This window comes from Mytilus trossulus, chromosome 10 (genome assembly GCF_036588685.1).
Source record: "Mytilus trossulus isolate FHL-02 chromosome 10, PNRI_Mtr1.1.1.hap1, whole genome shotgun sequence".
Lineage (NCBI taxonomy): Eukaryota > Metazoa > Mollusca > Bivalvia > Mytilida > Mytilidae > Mytilus > Mytilus trossulus.
The window spans coordinates 21,094,572-21,112,711 of record NC_086382.1 but is presented as its reverse complement, the minus strand read 5'-3'; the positions used below and the strand labels follow the sequence as shown (position 1 = coordinate 21,112,711).

The 18,140-nt window shown below is 30.9% G+C and overlaps 1 protein-coding gene across 1 annotated transcript in view; it reads left to right on the top strand.

Annotated features, from left to right (window-relative positions):
* Window positions 1–17,703, top strand: part of LOC134687041 (NADP-dependent malic enzyme-like) — a 41,939-nt gene extending 24,236 nt beyond the window's left edge. The window contains exons 3-13 of the mRNA XM_063546985.1: window positions 1,996–2,279; window positions 3,642–3,717; window positions 4,146–4,307; window positions 5,323–5,426; window positions 6,504–6,613; window positions 7,877–7,974; window positions 10,661–10,774; window positions 12,417–12,528; window positions 14,222–14,364; window positions 14,815–14,985; window positions 17,152–17,703. Coding sequence (XP_063403055.1) covers window positions 1,996–2,279; window positions 3,642–3,717; window positions 4,146–4,307; window positions 5,323–5,426; window positions 6,504–6,613; window positions 7,877–7,974; window positions 10,661–10,774; window positions 12,417–12,528; window positions 14,222–14,364; window positions 14,815–14,985; window positions 17,152–17,406 — 1,629 coding nt within the window. The 3' untranslated portion in view covers window positions 17,407–17,703. The remainder of the gene's footprint in view (window positions 1–1,995; window positions 2,280–3,641; window positions 3,718–4,145; window positions 4,308–5,322; window positions 5,427–6,503; window positions 6,614–7,876; window positions 7,975–10,660; window positions 10,775–12,416; window positions 12,529–14,221; window positions 14,365–14,814; window positions 14,986–17,151) is intronic.
* The last annotated feature ends 437 nt before the right edge of the window (window positions 17,704–18,140 follow it).

The window sequence follows — 18,140 nt, the reverse complement described above, 5'->3', positions numbered from 1 at the left end:
AATTAAAGTCATAAGCTAGTACATTGTATACCTATAATTGAGTTCGTGATATCTCATTTTTTTGTTACTGAGAAAGAAAAAAAAGATGTTTAAAGTTTACAGTAGATAAACAGTGTCAATATAATTGACATTTAAACCTACATAATATACATAAAATATGTGTATGTTACAAAAGGACAAAAATCAGGTTTATGTGTACTTATAAACAGCCTTAGCCCTGTGAGTTTGAATGTGAGGTAAATCTTTGAATGGTGTCCAACTTCAGCTACATTTTTCAAAATATTTTTTTGTTAGTGTAATGCATATACTATTCTTTCTTTTTGTCCAATTCACTGCTGAAAAATGAAAGATATGCACCTGTTTGTCAAAGTACTTAAACATGCATGATTTTGTCTGAGGAAAACCATCATGATATTAAAAGTTGTAGATGGAAAAAGCAATGGTCTAGATAAAGGAAGATGTGGTGTGAGTGCCAATAAGACAAATCTCTATCCAAATCAGAACAATTTGTAAAAGTAAACCATTTACGATCATATACAGCCTTCAACACAGAGCCTTGGCTCACACTGAACACCAAGCTATAAAGGGCCCCAAAATAACTAGTGTAAAACCATTCAAACGGGAAAACCAACGGTCTAATCTATAAAAAAAAAAAAAAAAACGAGAAACATGTATAAATTACATAAAAAAAACGACAACTACTGTACATCAGATTCCTGACTTAGGACAGGTCCAAACATTTGCAGCGGGATTAAACATTTTAATGGTACCAAACCTTCTCTCTTTTTCTGAAACAATAGTATAACATCACAACATAGGTTAACACACGATTAAATATCAATTGGAAGGCTGTTTTCTTACAAACTAAATAGAAAAATTCTTTTGGCAAATCACATGTAGATCTACAAGTAAAAATAAGTCTTATAAACAAATTCTTCAGTTAAGGTAGATCACTAGTATATATTTTTTGAGACCGAATTTTATTATAACTTGCTAAAATAAAGATTTTAGTATGCTCTTTTCAAAAATTTAATAAAAAGTATGGGTCACTGTGCTATTTTTCAAGCTTTGAGTCGTTGAAAATTGCCAAAATTTGGTTAGTTTGTTCATGAAAAAACACATTAGTGTGCATAAAAAAATTCTATGAGATAGAATTTTGAAATAAATTGTGAGAAGAAAGGTTTCATAATATGTTTTAAGAAAATAAAAAGAAAACATGGTGTCACCGAACTTGTTTTCTTGCTACAAGTAAATATAAAAAAAATCCCTATTAGCCCAGTATAAATTTTGTATTAAAAGAGTTATCTGCCCTTAAATGGCTCATTTGAAAAAATATGATTTTAAAACCAAAGAAAATGATATTTGTTAAAATATTTTGTATAATACAATTAATTAACAAGTTTTCTTTAAACAGAAAAAACTTCTAACAATTGAATTGCAAATCTGTCTCCAAATTTCCAGATTTAGGTAAATAACTAGACCGATTTTGTACTGTGACTGTACAATCCAAAATGGCGGTATACTATCAATCTACCTTAAACCAAGAAAGGAGTTATTGCCCTGGAAATATGAGTTTTATCTAAAAATTTTGATTTTTTTGCAGTGTTTATATATAAGATAATGGGAGACCTTCCACAGCCAAAAAATCTTCACCACAAAAGGCACATTGATATGATATTAAAAAATATTAAACTATTGAAATTGCCAATCAACTCCTTGTTGTAGTAATGCCACTGAATAATGATTTAATGGTAGAATGAGAGAAACTTATAAAGCAGAAATGTTCAGCAAGGTTGGATCTACTAGAAAGTAATCATGATCATCAATGCAAAACCTTTAAATTGGCACTATATAAGAAATTATCAGCAAAAATAACTGAATGAATAAAGGTATTTAAGTAAATATCTTAATGGCATATTTTACAAAGGTGAGTGATGGAGACTCTATAATATTTATAAATGGATGTAAGATTTGAATGTGATATATATATTTCAGGGTATGGCTTTTACTCTACAAGAGAGGCAGATCCTTGGTGTTCATGGTTTGTTACCTCCCAGAGTGATGGACCAACTAGAACAAGTGGTCAGCATCATGGAGAACTTCAATCGCTGGCAGAACGACCTTGACCGATACATTTATCTGATGGCTCTTCAGGACAGAAACGAGAAATTGTTTTATAGAGTCGTTAGTGAACACACAGAATTGATGATGCCTATTATTTATACACCAACTGTTGGTTTAGCTTGTTTGAAGTATGGCCTCATTTTCAGAAAACCAAGGTATTCATGAATGAGTGTCTTTTGATATGATAGAATACAAGGCTGATGGTATATTTAAAGCACTAGAAAATTTTAATATGTAGCTCAGATTTTGTTATTTTCTGCATGCATTTGTTTGATAACCTGTTATTTACCAAAATAAATACAATACAATCAGCACAATAGTGGAATTCTTCAATAGGGGCCATTTCAAGCAGGAGGTTGAAAAAAATCATGCTACCCTCCCCTTTTCTATGTCACTGCCTCCACCAGAGGGGGCAATAAGTGTACCCTTTGTCTATCTGTACATTTCTATGTCACTGCCTCCACCAGAGGAGGCAATAAGTGTTACCTTTGTCTATCTGTACATTTCTATGTCACTGCCTCCACCAGAGGAGGCAATAAGTGTTACCTTTGTCTATCTGTACATTTCTATGTCACTGCCTCCACCAGAGGGGGCAATAAGTGTTACCTTTGTCTATCTGTACATTTCTATGTCACTGCCTCCACCAGAGGAGGCAATAAGTGTTACCTTTGTCTATCTGTACATTTCTATGTCACTGCCTCCACCAGAGGAGGCAATAAGTGTTACCTTTGTCTATCTGTACATTTCTATGTCACTGCCTCCACCAGAGGAGGCAATAAGTGTTACCTTTGTCTATCTGTACATTTCTATGTCATTGCCTCCACCAGAGGGGGCAATAAGTGTTACCTTTGTCTATTTGTACATTTCTATGTCACTGCCTCCACCAGAGGGGGCAATAAGTGTTACCTTTGTCTATCTGTACATTTCTATGTCACTGCCTCCACCAGAGGGGGCAATAAGTGTTACCTTTGTCTATCTGTACATTTCTATGTCACTGCCTCCACCAGAGGGGGCAATAAGTGTTACCTTTGTCTATCTGTACATTTCTATGTCACTGCCTCCACCAGAGGGGGCAATAAGTGTTACCTTTGTCTATCTGTACATTTCTTTGTCACTGCCTCCACCAGAGGGGGCAATAAGTGTTACCTTTGTCTATCTGTACATTTCTTTGTAACTGCCTCCACCAGAGGGGGCAATAAGTGTTACCTTTGTCTATCTGTACATTTCTTTGTCCATCCATGGACACATTTTTCATTTATTTATTACATTGCTTGATTTATAAACAGGAAATTTTTGCAATGTTAGAAAAATATGACAAAGTTTTACATCTGATATGTTATGTGGAATTTAATCAGAATAATGAATTTCCACTGTCAGAATCAAATAATATCAAAATTGTCAATCATGTAAAAAAAATATTAATAAAACAAACACAAGTCATTTTCTTCCATATTAGATTGGAACAGATTTGGAAAATTCTTACATGTACACATAATATATTATTTATTTGATTTCAGAGGACTTTATATCACAATAAATGACAAAGGCCATGTGTATGATGTTATTTGTAACTGGCCTATAGATGATGTAAAGGTTTGTACAATGTATGGCTATGCAAATATTTGTGATACTACTCCTTATTTCAAATTTTTCAAATAACTTTTTTAGATAATTATTACAGACCAAATATTAAAATCTTACGCTGAGAACACAAAATTCAAAATAACCTTGAACAGATCAACAAACAACAAGATCAACATTGCCTAAAAGCTATTAGAATATTAGTTAAAATAACCTTTTGATATGGTGTAAAATGCAACCCTTTATTTATGATAACTACTCCTAAATGCTATAGGAAAATACTGCTACACAAAGTATCAGAAATTAAAATGAGTTTTTATTATTTGTTTAACTCATTCCGTTACATTTTATGCTACAATATTGACATTACAAATAATGTAGCTAAATTTAATTTATTGAGAAAAAGTCTTCCAAATGGTTTGTGTTTATTTCCAAAACAGGCAATAGTAGTAACAGATGGAGAGAGAATTTTAGGTTTAGGAGATCTAGGATGTTATGGTATGGGTATACCAGTTGGAAAGCTATCACTCTACACAGCATTAGCTGGAATACAACCACATCAATGTCTGCCTGTATTACTAGACGTAGGAACAAATAATGAGGTAGGACAATATTAATAGTTTGTTCTGGTAGAGTATGAAATAAGAAAATATTAAAAGATGCATCCTATATAAAAATAAAGCAATATGGTATTTGTATAATTGTTAATGAAAAAACTATCGGCCAGGGACCAAAGTACAAGAATGTTAACATCTATGTGGCAGTCACGCAGTGCTACTCAATTTTTGATAGCCAAAAACAAACACAAAAAGAGATCCCATTTACATGTAGTAAGCTATAAAAGACAACAGCATTATAAAATATCAAACTATTCAAACTGGAAAACCAACAGCCTAATTTATGATCAATGAGCAATTATTTATAAAACAAATTAGCTAAAAAAAACTACTGCTGAATAACAGGGTAAATTACATGTGCACAAATTTGAAAATTTCTCGTCATTGAATGTGAAATATATATCAAATAATGAAGAAAGTCCTAAAAATAAAAAGAAAACCTGTGCAATGGGAGATAAATCAAATTTCTAGCTGAAATATGTACTCATAATATATTTTGTGATAAAAATACTAATAAAAATTAAGTATTTTTTTTCTTTTTTCCCTTAGTTTATGGACACAATCTTTTAGTTTTGTCAGGAATTTCAGTTTTATGTATGATTGCTTTTTTTTAACTAAAACATACACTGGGTGTTAAACAACCAACAATCAGTTAATAAGATTGAAACACTTAACCGATATTTGATTAAGAAATAACATTGAATTGAGAATTTTTCTCTGGAATGATTTTAAGTAGGTTATTGATCATTTCTCAACTTCAATCTCATAAAAGGACATTATTACTATAAAATGAAGTGTGAAACATCCTCAAGTTTGAAACATTGATAATCTGTTTATCGCTTTTTTCTGAGGCAATGTCAATGATGTGGACTCATAAATTCTCTTTCTACTTGTCTGAGAAAATCCTATATCACTTAAGGACCATGTTATGCAAAATATATCAATTAGTTAAAAATGAATAAGTATGTTTTAAATAGTTATTTTCTGTTTTTGTTAAAAGAGTCTCCTAAAAGATCCACTCTACACTGGCCTAAGAATGAGGAGGGATAATGGTCCACAATATGATGAATTTATTGATGAGTTCATGGATGCAGTTGTAAAAAGGTATAGGCTGTTTTGAAATTAATATACTTTTAATCTTTTACAGTTGATTAAGATAATATGTATATTAACATTTGGCCAGTATGAAGTTATATTCTGCATTGAGCAATGCATACTTACAGCGTTCATAAGGGATCATGATTTGTTTATCGAGTTATATTCTCAAAAAGAAGTTAAATTCAATTTATAAGTGTTGACTTATCTCCCCTTAAATTTCATTTTCTTTAAATTCGTGAAAAGGAAAAATTTAATAACAGCAAAACTAAAACAAGCCTGATAAAAAGGTTACAGTTTATAATTTGCATATTCATAAATTATTCAATCTTAGGATAAATATCAGATATTTTTATGTCTCATTTATGGGCATTATGCTTTCTGGTCTGTGCATCCTTCATCTGTTCGTCTGTCCTTTCTTCTGTCTGTTTGTCCATCTGTCTGTCCCGCTACAGTTTTTGGTCAAGTAAGTTGTTGTCTTTTTGATGATGTTGAAGTCCAATCTACTTGAAACTCTAAGTACACATGTTCCCTATGATATGATCTTATGCCAAATTACAGTTTTGACCCCAATTTCACAGTCAACTGAACATAAAGAAAATGATAGTGCGAGTGGGGCATCTGTGTACTATGGACACATTCTTGTTTTTACAATTTCAATTGAATTGTTTTGTTCATTTAAATTAAATGTTAAGGCCATAATTTGAATAGTAAGAAAATAAATCTGACTGGATAATAAATAAAGCAATAGAAAATTTAAGATTGCATGATTTACATGGATAGAATAGTCTAAATTCTTCATTAAAGTTTTATCTGAAACAAGTGATTCATGTAAAACATACAAAAGACACTAAAATTAAACTTGTAGAATTAATGTTGAATTATCTCCCTTTATAAACACTTGCTTGCATTTAATGTTGTGTGACTTTTAAGTTTCAAAATCAAAAAGTTTCTCATTTTTACTAAGTTAAACTTCAAAATAAAAAAGTTGCCTGTTTCAACTAAGTTTCAAAACATGATTACCTTACATCTGCTAAGTTTAACTTTTGTTGCATGTTTATAAAATTTGTTTAATTTATTTTCCAGATTTGGAAGAGATGTGTTGGTACAGTTTGAAGATTTTGGCAATCACAATGCTTTTAGGTTCCTTGAAAAATACAGACATGACTTTTGTACATTCAATGATGATATCCAAGGTTAGTCAAATTTCTGTCATTATGGTTTATAAAATTTTATTTGCAACAATTCCCAATTGACTTTTTTTAGATGCAGCACTTTTTGAAACTTTCATTATATTTTTCTGAAATACAGTATTGAAAAGAACAGGGTCTCTTGAAGTCTCGTTCAGGTCTTTATGATGGTTTTGTAATCTGTGTTTCTATTGGACATCATTCATGAGATATAATTCATACATATTCAGGAAAAGTCTGTTTGAGATACTACATGAATATAGGGTCTTCAATCATCAAATTTTACTCAGTAATTCAGAGTCTGAGCTTGGAACATCAAATCCAGGATTTCGACAGATAGATTTCTGAATCTGAGATTTCAATTCATGCTCAAATTTTCATGACCTCAAGGTCTTTAAAAGTAAATTAGCAGATTATTTCTGTACTGAATTTAAATAATATTACTACATTGGTTGCAATGAATTACATTGATTTCCCAGTTAAATAAAAATCGATAATTTCACATGTGAAATAATATACAATCTTTCATTATATTTTTCTGAAATACAATACTGAAAAGAACAGGGTCTCTTGAAGTCTCGTTCAGGTCTTTATGATTGTTTTGTAATCTGTGATTCTATCGAACATCATTTATGAGATATAATTCTTACATATTCAGGAAAAGTCTGTTTTATTCCATATTCTGAGAGAAATGTATGTTATGGCATGTATTTACTAAAACCAATTGTACATCAAACGTTATTTTAATAAAATCTTACACCTAAAACATGCGATGTTTTGCGCGGTGAATATACTTTTCCGCAGGTAAATATGCTTATTTATTCAAAATCCCTTTCATATAGAAAAACCTCATAAATTTTATCAATATGGAATAAATATGGTTATTTCACTCTCTAACATCATACAACAATAGGCGTTGTCAAGATGTTGATAACAGCAGATCAAAACAAATTGTGAATGTGTAGAAAAAAGATATTGTTCCTGACATTTTCTACATTAATTTCTTTTTAAAAAGCCAATAGCCAATGTAATAAAAGGAATAACCAATAAAAGAATTCAAATATCGAAAAATATACAACTTTTGACAGAACTATACTGATAATCAACTTAGACGCTACGCACATTTATAAATTAATGTGTTGTTCGGTTCAATTGTTGAATATTTTTCAATATTTGAATTCTTCGATTAGTTATTCTACAATTACATTTGCTGGAAGCAATGATGGGGATAATGAATTAAGAATAAACCAATGTATTTCTTATTTACAGGAACAGCATCCGTAGCAGTGGCCGGTATCCTGTCATCTATCAAAATCACCAAGAAACCACTTAAAGATAATGTATTTGTATTCCAAGGGGCAGGGGAGGTAATTACAATATATTAAATCCCTTCCTTTTAATGACCAGAAAAGGCTTAAAGATAATGTATTTGTATTGCAAGGGGCAGGGGAGGTAATTACAATATATGTAAACCCTTCCTTTTAATGACAAGAAACCACTTAAAGATAATGTATTTGTATTTCAAGGGGCAGGGGAGGTAATTACAATATATAAAATCCCTTCCTTTTAATGGCAAGAAACCACTTAAAAGATAATGTATTTGTATTTCAAGGGGCAGGGGAGGTAATTACAATATATAAAATCCCTTCCTTTTTATGACAAGAAAACACTTAGAGATAATGTATTTGTATTCCAAGGTGCAGGGGAGGTAACTTTAATATTTTAAATTACTTGCTTGTAATGACAGAACTACATATTACACAACACAATAAAATGAATTGAACGTTTTAACATACAATTTTTTCCTGATTCTTGGTATGTGTAAGGTAGCAATACACAGTTAGGAGTTTAGTTTCGCATTATGGCCCCTGTGGATTTTTCAAATAGGAAAGTTATTGTGTAATAAAATTCATTTTAAGACAGATGAGTGCTAATTTAGCCTTCAAAGATGGTTTATAAGAGCATCAAGATTATTTTTTACATGTTTTATGGGCTGTTTTCTGTTTGACAGTCCGTATTTTCATAGCTAGACGGGCCATCGGTCCAAAAATTACTGTACTGTTTACAAACACTCTTTTTCTACACGAAGTTTTTGACGCAATTTTACAAAAAAATGAGACGAAAGACATATGATTTTCATTGGATTTGCTGAATGGTATATGTACACAGTTTCAGAAAAGGTATTACTTCAAGCGATTGAAATTCTAATTTTAGCCAAATTTTGGGGAAATATGTGACATCTTTCCCCCCCCTTTTTGCAATATTTTAAAACAAATTAATGCAGATTGTTGCCATGGATACACCAAAAAGAAATTATATTTTACAATTTTATATACTAGAAATAAAATATATGGAAGATTCTGATTCCATACATATGCCCATATATGACACAAACAGTAAGCTTGATATTGCAAGAAAGCAATGAAAAGGGAATGGTAAAATTCATAAGGGCAAATTTTAGTACTTTTTCCTAACTGTTTATTGCTACCTTATGGTATACTTACCAAGCTCAGAATTGTATAATTTAAGACTTTTCATGCCACAAATCTATTGATATTTAGATTCAAAATCAACTTCTGAGTAAATTAAGTGTTTAACAATGACAATATGAGTCAATTTTATTGTTTACAGTCCTTAGCAACCAAAATTAGACATTTTGACACTAGGCTTATATTTGTACTCTATCGGCTTAACGCTTGCTTCTGATGGATTGGGCTGCATGTAGTAGCCTAAGTATTGAACGCGTTGGTTTTTTTCTTGCGAATATATCAAGTTATTGTTTTTATCAAGATTTCATGTTACATTTTGGCATATATTAAATGTATAGTTAAATCAGATGTAAGAAATTGATTCCCTATCACCAAGTTGTTTAATCAAGTCTTTGGTATGGAATAAGCATAAAGATTAACATTTTTATGCTTAAAATTGCTAAATTTTGTACAATGTTGCATCATCAGAGATCTTATTATGATATTCAACATAAAAAAACTGACAAAAGAGGTACAGTTTTTAAAATTTGGCCAAAAATTGAGGTAGAGACAAGATTTTACACTTTGACTTGGCACCTTTCTTAAAATCAGTTTTTGTCGCGTTTTAGTGTCAACTGCTAACCTTCATAAAATATTCATTACTCAACCAATTTTCAAAAATAAAAGGCCATTTTACTTGTTTTAGCTAGCAGAACTCAGAAAATAATTTAAAAGGGAGAATTTGAAAAAAATATTTACTATTAAGGTAGCAATACACAGTTAGGAGTTTAGTTTCGCATTATGGCCCCTGTGGATTTTTCAAATAGGAAAGTTATTGTGTAATAAAATTCATTTTAAGACAGATGAGTGCTAATTTAGCCTTCAAAGATGGTTTATAAGAGCATCAAGATTATTTTTTACATGTTTTATGGGCTGTTTTCTGTTTGACAGTCCGTATTTTCATAGCTAGACGGGCCATCGGTCCAAAAATTACTGTACTGTTTACAAACACTCTTTTTCTACACGAAGTTTTTGACGCAATTTTACCAAAAAATGAGACGAAAGACATATGATTTTCATTGGATTTGCTGAATGGTATATGTACACAGTTTCAGAAAAGGTATTACTTCAAGCGATTGAAATTCTAATTTTAGCCAAATTTTGGGGAAATATGTGACATCTTTCCCCCCCCTTTTTGCAATATTTTAAAACAAATTAATGCAGATTGTTGCCATGGATACACCAAAAAGAAATTATATTTTACAATTTTATATACTAGAAATAAAATATATGGAAGATTCTGATTCCATACATATGCCCATATATGACACAAACAGTAAGCTTGATATTGCAAGAAAGCAATGAAAAGGGAATGGTAAAATTCATAAGGGCAAATTTTAGTACTTTTTCCTAACTGTTTATTGCTACCTAAGCCCTATAAATACCAGTAAATTTTTAAAACGATATATTTTATTACTTAAAAATTATGACTTAAAGAATAATTAAGAAGAGTTTATAAGAGAAAATTATAAGATTATTTTCTTTTTTTATATGATCACTTGTCTTTCACATAATATTTTTTCAGGCATCATTAGGAATAGCCCATTTGCTAGTGATGGCAATGAAAGCTAAAGGCATATCTGAGGAGGAGGGTTTGAAAAAAATATGGATGGTAGATTCCAAAGGCTTGATTGTAAAAGTAAGCAGTATAAAATTTTAGAACTATTGGATAGACAGCTGCTTAAATTTTTTATCTTTGATGATCAGAATAGGATTGTCATCTGGTTCCTTTGGTTCCTTGTGGATATTTTTCTCTTTAGCAGTCATATTGAAATTAATGTCTTATTATTTTAATATAAGTAGAAATATATACTTTCTAATGAAATAAAACAGGGTGCATGAATAGTGCAAAACAAACCTATTCCTCTACTATTCAGTCTCTATTTTTATGTAAACAAAAACAAAAGTTGTAAACCAAATTTTTAAATAGTAAAATATTCTTTTGACAGTCTTTAATTTTTTTCAAAGATGTTATGCAAACAATTACCAATGTTATTGATTGATACTATATATAAAAAAAAAAACCATTAAATTTTGCAGTTCCTTCAGATTGCTTTATTTCAAGAAGCCATAGCATTTGAATAGACATTTCCTGATAGCTCAAAAGTAGCTCTTCAAAAATAAAGTTGAAGTATGATTGAATAAAGTATCTTTTCAACAGTTGGTTATTTTAGAAAAAAATATTAGAACATTCATTTTTGGAATAATTTTATGCAAACACCAGATCCTAATAATACCATTTGAAAAAAATACTGTTGAAATTATCTCCCTTTAGCACTGAAATTGTTTATATAGATATAGGAAGATGTGGTGTGAGTGCCAATGAGACAACTCTCCATCCAAATAACAATTTAAAAAGTAAACCATTATAGGTTAAAGTACGACCTTCAACACAGAGCCTTGGCTCACACCGAACAACAAGCTATAAAGGGCCCCAAATTACTAGTGTAAAACCATTCAAACGGGAAAACCAACAGTCTAATCTATATAAACAAAACGAGAAACGAGAAACACGTATATATTACATAAACAAAGGACAACTACTGTACATCAGAATCCTGACTTAGGACAGGTGCAAATATTTGCAGCGGGATTAAACGTTTTAATGGATCCAAACCTTCTCCCTTTTTCTGAAACAATAGCATAACATCACAACATAGAAAAACATACGATAAAATATCAATTGGCAGATTTCCCTTCAAAACTAAGATCAACAAATTCATATATGTTCACTTAGTATGAACTCAACAAAGCTTACCTGATATCATTGCCAAGTGTTAAACAATAGAAATTTTGGAGGGTTTTGGGATTATTGAATATTTTTTTATCAAATTCAAATGTAAAGTTGGATAAAAATTAATAAATATTTTTTTATGATATTTTGCAATCTAAAGTTGACCTTTGACTAGTGTCAACTGATCTTAATTATGGTGTTATTGTGAACAATATTATATATTTTTGTCTTTTTAATGAATAAATGCCTCATTGGAAGCCATATTATTAAAATTGAGAATGGAAATGGGGAATGTATCAAAGAGACAACAACCCAACCATAGAAAAAACAACAGCAGAAGGTCACCAACAGGTCTTCAATGTAACGAGAAATTCCCACACCTTGAGGCGTCCCTCAGCTGGCCCCTAAACAAATATATACTATTTCAGTGATAATGAACGCCATACTAATTTCCAAATTGTACACAAGAAACTAAAATTAAAATTACAAGACTAACAAAGACCATTATTGAATGAATTTATATTACATTCAAGTTTTTAAATTACAGGACAGGCCTGCAGGTGGTGTAACTGGACACAAAGAATTATTTGCGCGAGACTTTAAACCTATCAGTACATTAACAGAAGTCATTAAAACAGTCAAACCTACAGCAATTATAGGTAAGTCATTAAAACAGTCAAACCTACAGCAATTATAGGTAAGTCATTAAAACAGTCAAACCTACAGCAATTATAGGTAAGTCATTAAAACAGTCAAACCTACAGCAATTATAGGTAAGTCATTAAAACAGTCAAACCTACAGCAATTATTGGTAAGTCATTAAAACAGTCAAACCTATAGCAGTTATAGGTAAGTAATTAAAACAGTCAAACCTACGCAATTATAGGTAAGTAATTAAAACAGTCAAACCTACAGCAATTATAGGTAAGTCATTAAAACAGTCAAACCTACAGCAGTTATAGGTAAGTCATTAAAACAGTCAAACCTACAGCAATTATAGGTAAGTCATTAAAACAGTCAAACCTACAGCAATTATAGGTAAGTCATTAAAACAGTCAAACCTACAGCAATTATAGGTAAGTCATTAAAACCTACAGCAAATTATAGGTACATGTAATTCAATATCATCAGCTTTAGGTTACAGCAAAGTGAAGAAATGATTCATAAGCAATTTGTTTTTTGTGGATTTTCAATTTTGAAGATAAATGAATTCTTATATAAATGATGACCTGTTTACTTATATTAATTATTTCATATAATGTTTAGAAAAAAAATACTTTGAGTATGTCTCAATAAGAAAGCAACACAAAAACATGAGTATATCTCAATAAGAAAGCAACACAAAAATATGAGTATATCTCAATAAGAAAGCAACACAAAAACATGAGTATATCTCAATAAGAAAGCAACACAAAAACATGAGTATATCTCAATAAGAAAGCAACACAAAAACATGAGTATATCTCAATAAAAAAGCAATACAAAAACACGAGTATATCTCAATAAGAAAGCAACACAAAAACATGAGTATATCTCAATAAGAAAGCAACACAAAAACATGAGTATATCTCAATAAGAAAGCAACACAAAAACATGAGACCAGTGGAGTCGCCAATATCCATTCAGTCTGTGATGTCGTGCATTAGCTGATTTCGTCATATTTCCACAGTTACAGTTATTTAAGTCAAATGTATATCAGATTGAAATAAATTTTGCTCTGCATCCTTGGCAGTGTGTTTGGGGAAAAAATTAAGTATATTTCGTATTATAAAATCTTTCCTTTATTCAAAATAAGCTATTTTTGGAAGGCATGTACGAAATCACCGGACATTTGAGGAACTCTCAGAACAGGGTTTCTCAAATTTTGACACAAATTACACAAAGTCTTGAGGGTAAAACCATACAAACAGAAGATTGTACGTTATGAATGTTAATCACAAAATATTATTCATTTTTTTGTTTTATTAGTTGAATGAAGTAAAGTTATAAGTCTTATGTGCGCCGATACACCGAACTGCACATATATCTCAATAAGAAAGCAACACAAAAGCAAAGATAACTAAAAGTGATCTTAACATGCCTTATACTGTCTCTAGCAATAGACAAATAACTTTACACAAAAAGTCAAGCTCTAAATTGTCCAAAATCTTGTTACAAAATAAATATCTTTTTTTTTTATATTAACGGAAACTATCTAAAGATCTGTCAGTCAACTCTGGCTTGAATTTGAAATGGGCAGGGCAATTTCAGAAAAAATAAAGGTGAGGAAGATGGTACTTAGTGTATGGCCATTTTAAGCATTATTTTGCATAATATCTTGTACATGTTATATTTATTTGATATATTTTACAGGCGCAGCGGCAGTTACAGGTGCATTCACAGAAGAAATATTAAAGTTTATGGGTGAGGTCAATGATAAACCAATCATCTTTGCCCTCAGTAATCCTACCAGTAAAGCTGAATGTACTGCAGAACAGGCTTATACTGCTACACAGGTGAGTAGTTACTAGTTCAGAGGCTAGGAAATGGGGTACCTCACATGCAAATGGCAAAATGATGTGAATGTTATATTTTGACTGCATTTGATTTTTACTGCACATAACAAATAATATCTACATGTCTAAGGAATAAACTTGTAGGCTCGTGATAAATTATATTCTTTGATGCTCATTTCACTGGAATATCTAATATTGAACTTCAAAGAACTTTCTAAATAATGTTCTTATGTCATCATTCACTTTGGGTTATCTATATTTTGGAGAACTTGGTTTTTTTCAATTGTTGAATTGTTTCATATTTTTCCTGTCGGGGGGAGCAATTTATAGCTTACTATACAGTATAAGATTTTCTCATTGTTGATGGCTGTACTTTTCCCCTGACAAGATATTATATTTCCAATAGGCTTTTAAACATATGACATGGTTTAACTTATTGTTATATTTTAGGGAAGATGTGTATTTGCCAGTGGAAGTCCATTCAATGCAGTAACAATTAATGGTAAAACACTTGTCCCAGGCCAAGGAAATAATGCCTATATTTTCCCTGGATTGGCGTTGGCTATCATTCTAAGTGACATCAGAAAAGTTACAGAGGAAATATTCCTCAAGTCAGCAGAGGTAAGCATTGCTATTTTTGTCTCGCCTTAAAGGGTCAAAAAGTAAGACATATGTATGCTGTTTCCGGTGGCGATGGCGGCGGCAACAATGTATTAGTTTGTGATCAGGTCTAGTGTATGATGAACCACAAGTGGTAGGTCAATCATATTTGGTATGCAGTTGTATAAGCATTGGCACATCTCATTTCCATGGAGATTGTTTGGCCCTTCCCCCTCAGTCATGGTCTATTGACTTTGAAACTTTTGCTTATTTTACATGTATTAGTTTGTGATTAGGTCAGTATATGAGGAACCACAAGTGATAGGTCAATGATATTTAGTATACAGTTATGTAATCTTCGGCATCATTTCATTTCAATGGACTCCATTGAAATGAAATATGCCGAAGATTACATAACTGTATACCAAATATCATTGACCTATCACTCACTTAAGATTTTTAAAATAGTTTAAACCCTCTAAAAGACCTTCCATCAACTGTCAAAATAACATTTTGTTAACCATGCTTTTAAAGCTGTTTTTGAAATGTTTCAAATTTCAACTCTAAATAAGTTGAGCAACATAGATGTGTTTAAACTTTGTTCATTATTTTAAAGCGTGTAATCGACAGTAATTGAAAAGTAATGTAATTACTTTTGATAAAGTAATCGATTGAAATCGATTACATACAAAAATAAGTGTAATCGATTATTAATCGATTGCACAAATATCCTTCATGTAATCGATTATTAATCGATTACATTTGACAGTAATCGTGCCCATCCCTGCAATTGAGATAATTTAGCTCCACCCCGCCCCCTTAGTCATGGTTTATTGACTTTGAAACTTTTGATTATTTTACTTGTATTAGTTTGTGATTAGGTCAGTTTATGGGGAACCACAAGTGGTACGACAATGATATTTGGTATGTAGTTGAGTACGTGACTCTGCCCCCTTAGTCATGGTCTATTGACTTTGAATTTTTTTCTGAATTATAATGTATAAGCTTGTGATTAGGTCAATTCAAGGGAAACCACTAGTGGTAGGCCAATATTAATTGGTATTCAGTTGTATAAGCATTGGCACATCTCATCTCCATGGAGAATATTTGGCCTCACCCCTCAGACAGTCTAATGACTTTGAAACTTATCTTAGTTTACATGTATTAGTTTGTGATTAGATCAGTTTAAGATGAATAGTATGTTAAGTCAATGATATTTGGTATGCAAATTTATTATCGTTTCCAAGTATCGTTTCCATGGCAATTATATAGCCCAACCCCCTCTTATTGACTTTGAAATTTTTATAGTTTACTAGTTAATGTTTGTATTTAGATTTCGGAACAACTTATAATAAGTCAATGGTCATGATGGTATTTGGTATGCAGTTGTATAAGCATTGGCACATCTCATTTACATGGAGATTGTTTGGCCAAGTTACTTAGTCATTGTTCATTGACCTTGAATATTTTTATAACTTGTGAAAGATGTTAAAGTATTGCTATTTTGATTTCAAAATTACAAAAAGGCAAGACATATCTCTGTGATAACAGTTTATTATGATGCATTACTTAAAAAATATCATTTTGTGTATGCATTGTTTCATACTCTTTTTGGTTAAGCAACCACCAAAACCATTTTGGCATTGTCTAGGTGAAAAATCTCTAACATCAACTCATGTTGATAAAAAAAATAAGTTAATATTTCATATAAGGTGTTGATTTATTATTATTCATGGATATACATTTTCAGTGGATTTCAATGAATTCAAATGATTAATGTAATACACATTTTCTATAGGCTTGTATACAGACCTTGACAAAACCATGAAATCAAGTTTCCTTAAAAATACTATTGTACCTGAATCCATGAATATTGGTACCTACGAAAATTATTATTCCACAGTATGACATTTGACAAACTCTCTGATCAATTTTTTTATACACATAAATGAATTTAAGGACATTTCTATAGTTTATTAATATAAAAAGACTACCTTTATCAGTTAAAATTTGTATGACATTTAAGGCATGAGAGGAAAAAAGATCAAAAACACCTGCAAGAGTGCAGTTCTGGAAAATTACCAATATCATTAAATGATCTAGATTTCAAAATACTGTATTTTCAGATGTTTAAAATTTTATTTCTTTGTACCCACTTGTATCTACTTTTTAAGTTCTTTATTACAGATGTTATCAGATATGGTAAAAGATGAAGAACTTGCTCAAGGAAGAGTGTATCCTCCATTATCTAAGATCAGAGAAGTTTCTACAAAGTTAGCCGTAGGACTGACACAGTATGCCTATAAAAATGGTTTAGCTTTGAAGTACCCTGAACCTGAAGACATTGATAAATCCATTCGGGCCTACCAGTATAGTACAGATTATGAAAGCTTTATACCACAGATGTATGACTGGCCAGTGTCCAAAGGCAGCAACTTATAATGCTGGGTTAAATGTAGTAGATATTGTGTTGCCATAGAACATCAGAAGTTGGAATAATAGAACTATCTTATGAGTCTTTTAAAAGTATAATAGATAAAGATATATTAAAACTCTACAAAAATAAATTAAAAAAAGGTAACGAAAATTTTAAATTAATAGCAGCTTATATGCTGTGCCTAACTCATTTTTGGAAACTGAATACTGAGAAAATAAACATATATTTACAGCATTTTGCTATTGCAACTTGCAGGTACATGTGCCAACTTTAATTTAGGAACATTATGTTTTAATGAAATACTAGTAAACAAAAAGTCTATTATTTTGTTTGCTTCTGAAACACAAAGTCTACAAATATTAATTTTGTTTTAGCAGTATTAGTGCCAGTGTCAATGTTTATTTATTTTATAAAATACTGTTAACCAACTAATTATGACAAGCAATTCATTTTACAAACTTTCAAGTATAAAAATAATATATATTTGTTTCATCACGACTATGCCAAACATGGAGCTGGTCTTAAATAAATACATCAACAAAGCTTAAAAGGTTGATGAGGATAAATTACTGCAAGATCTATTGGAATTTTAAATGCCAAACAATATCACTGCAAAATAAGTTGGTTTATAGAAGTATCTAATGTTCTTGTAGTAATGTCCATGAAGATTATTCTGAAATCATCGATGGATGATTGTATTGTTAGAGTTAATATTCAGTTCCATAAATTATGTAACTTT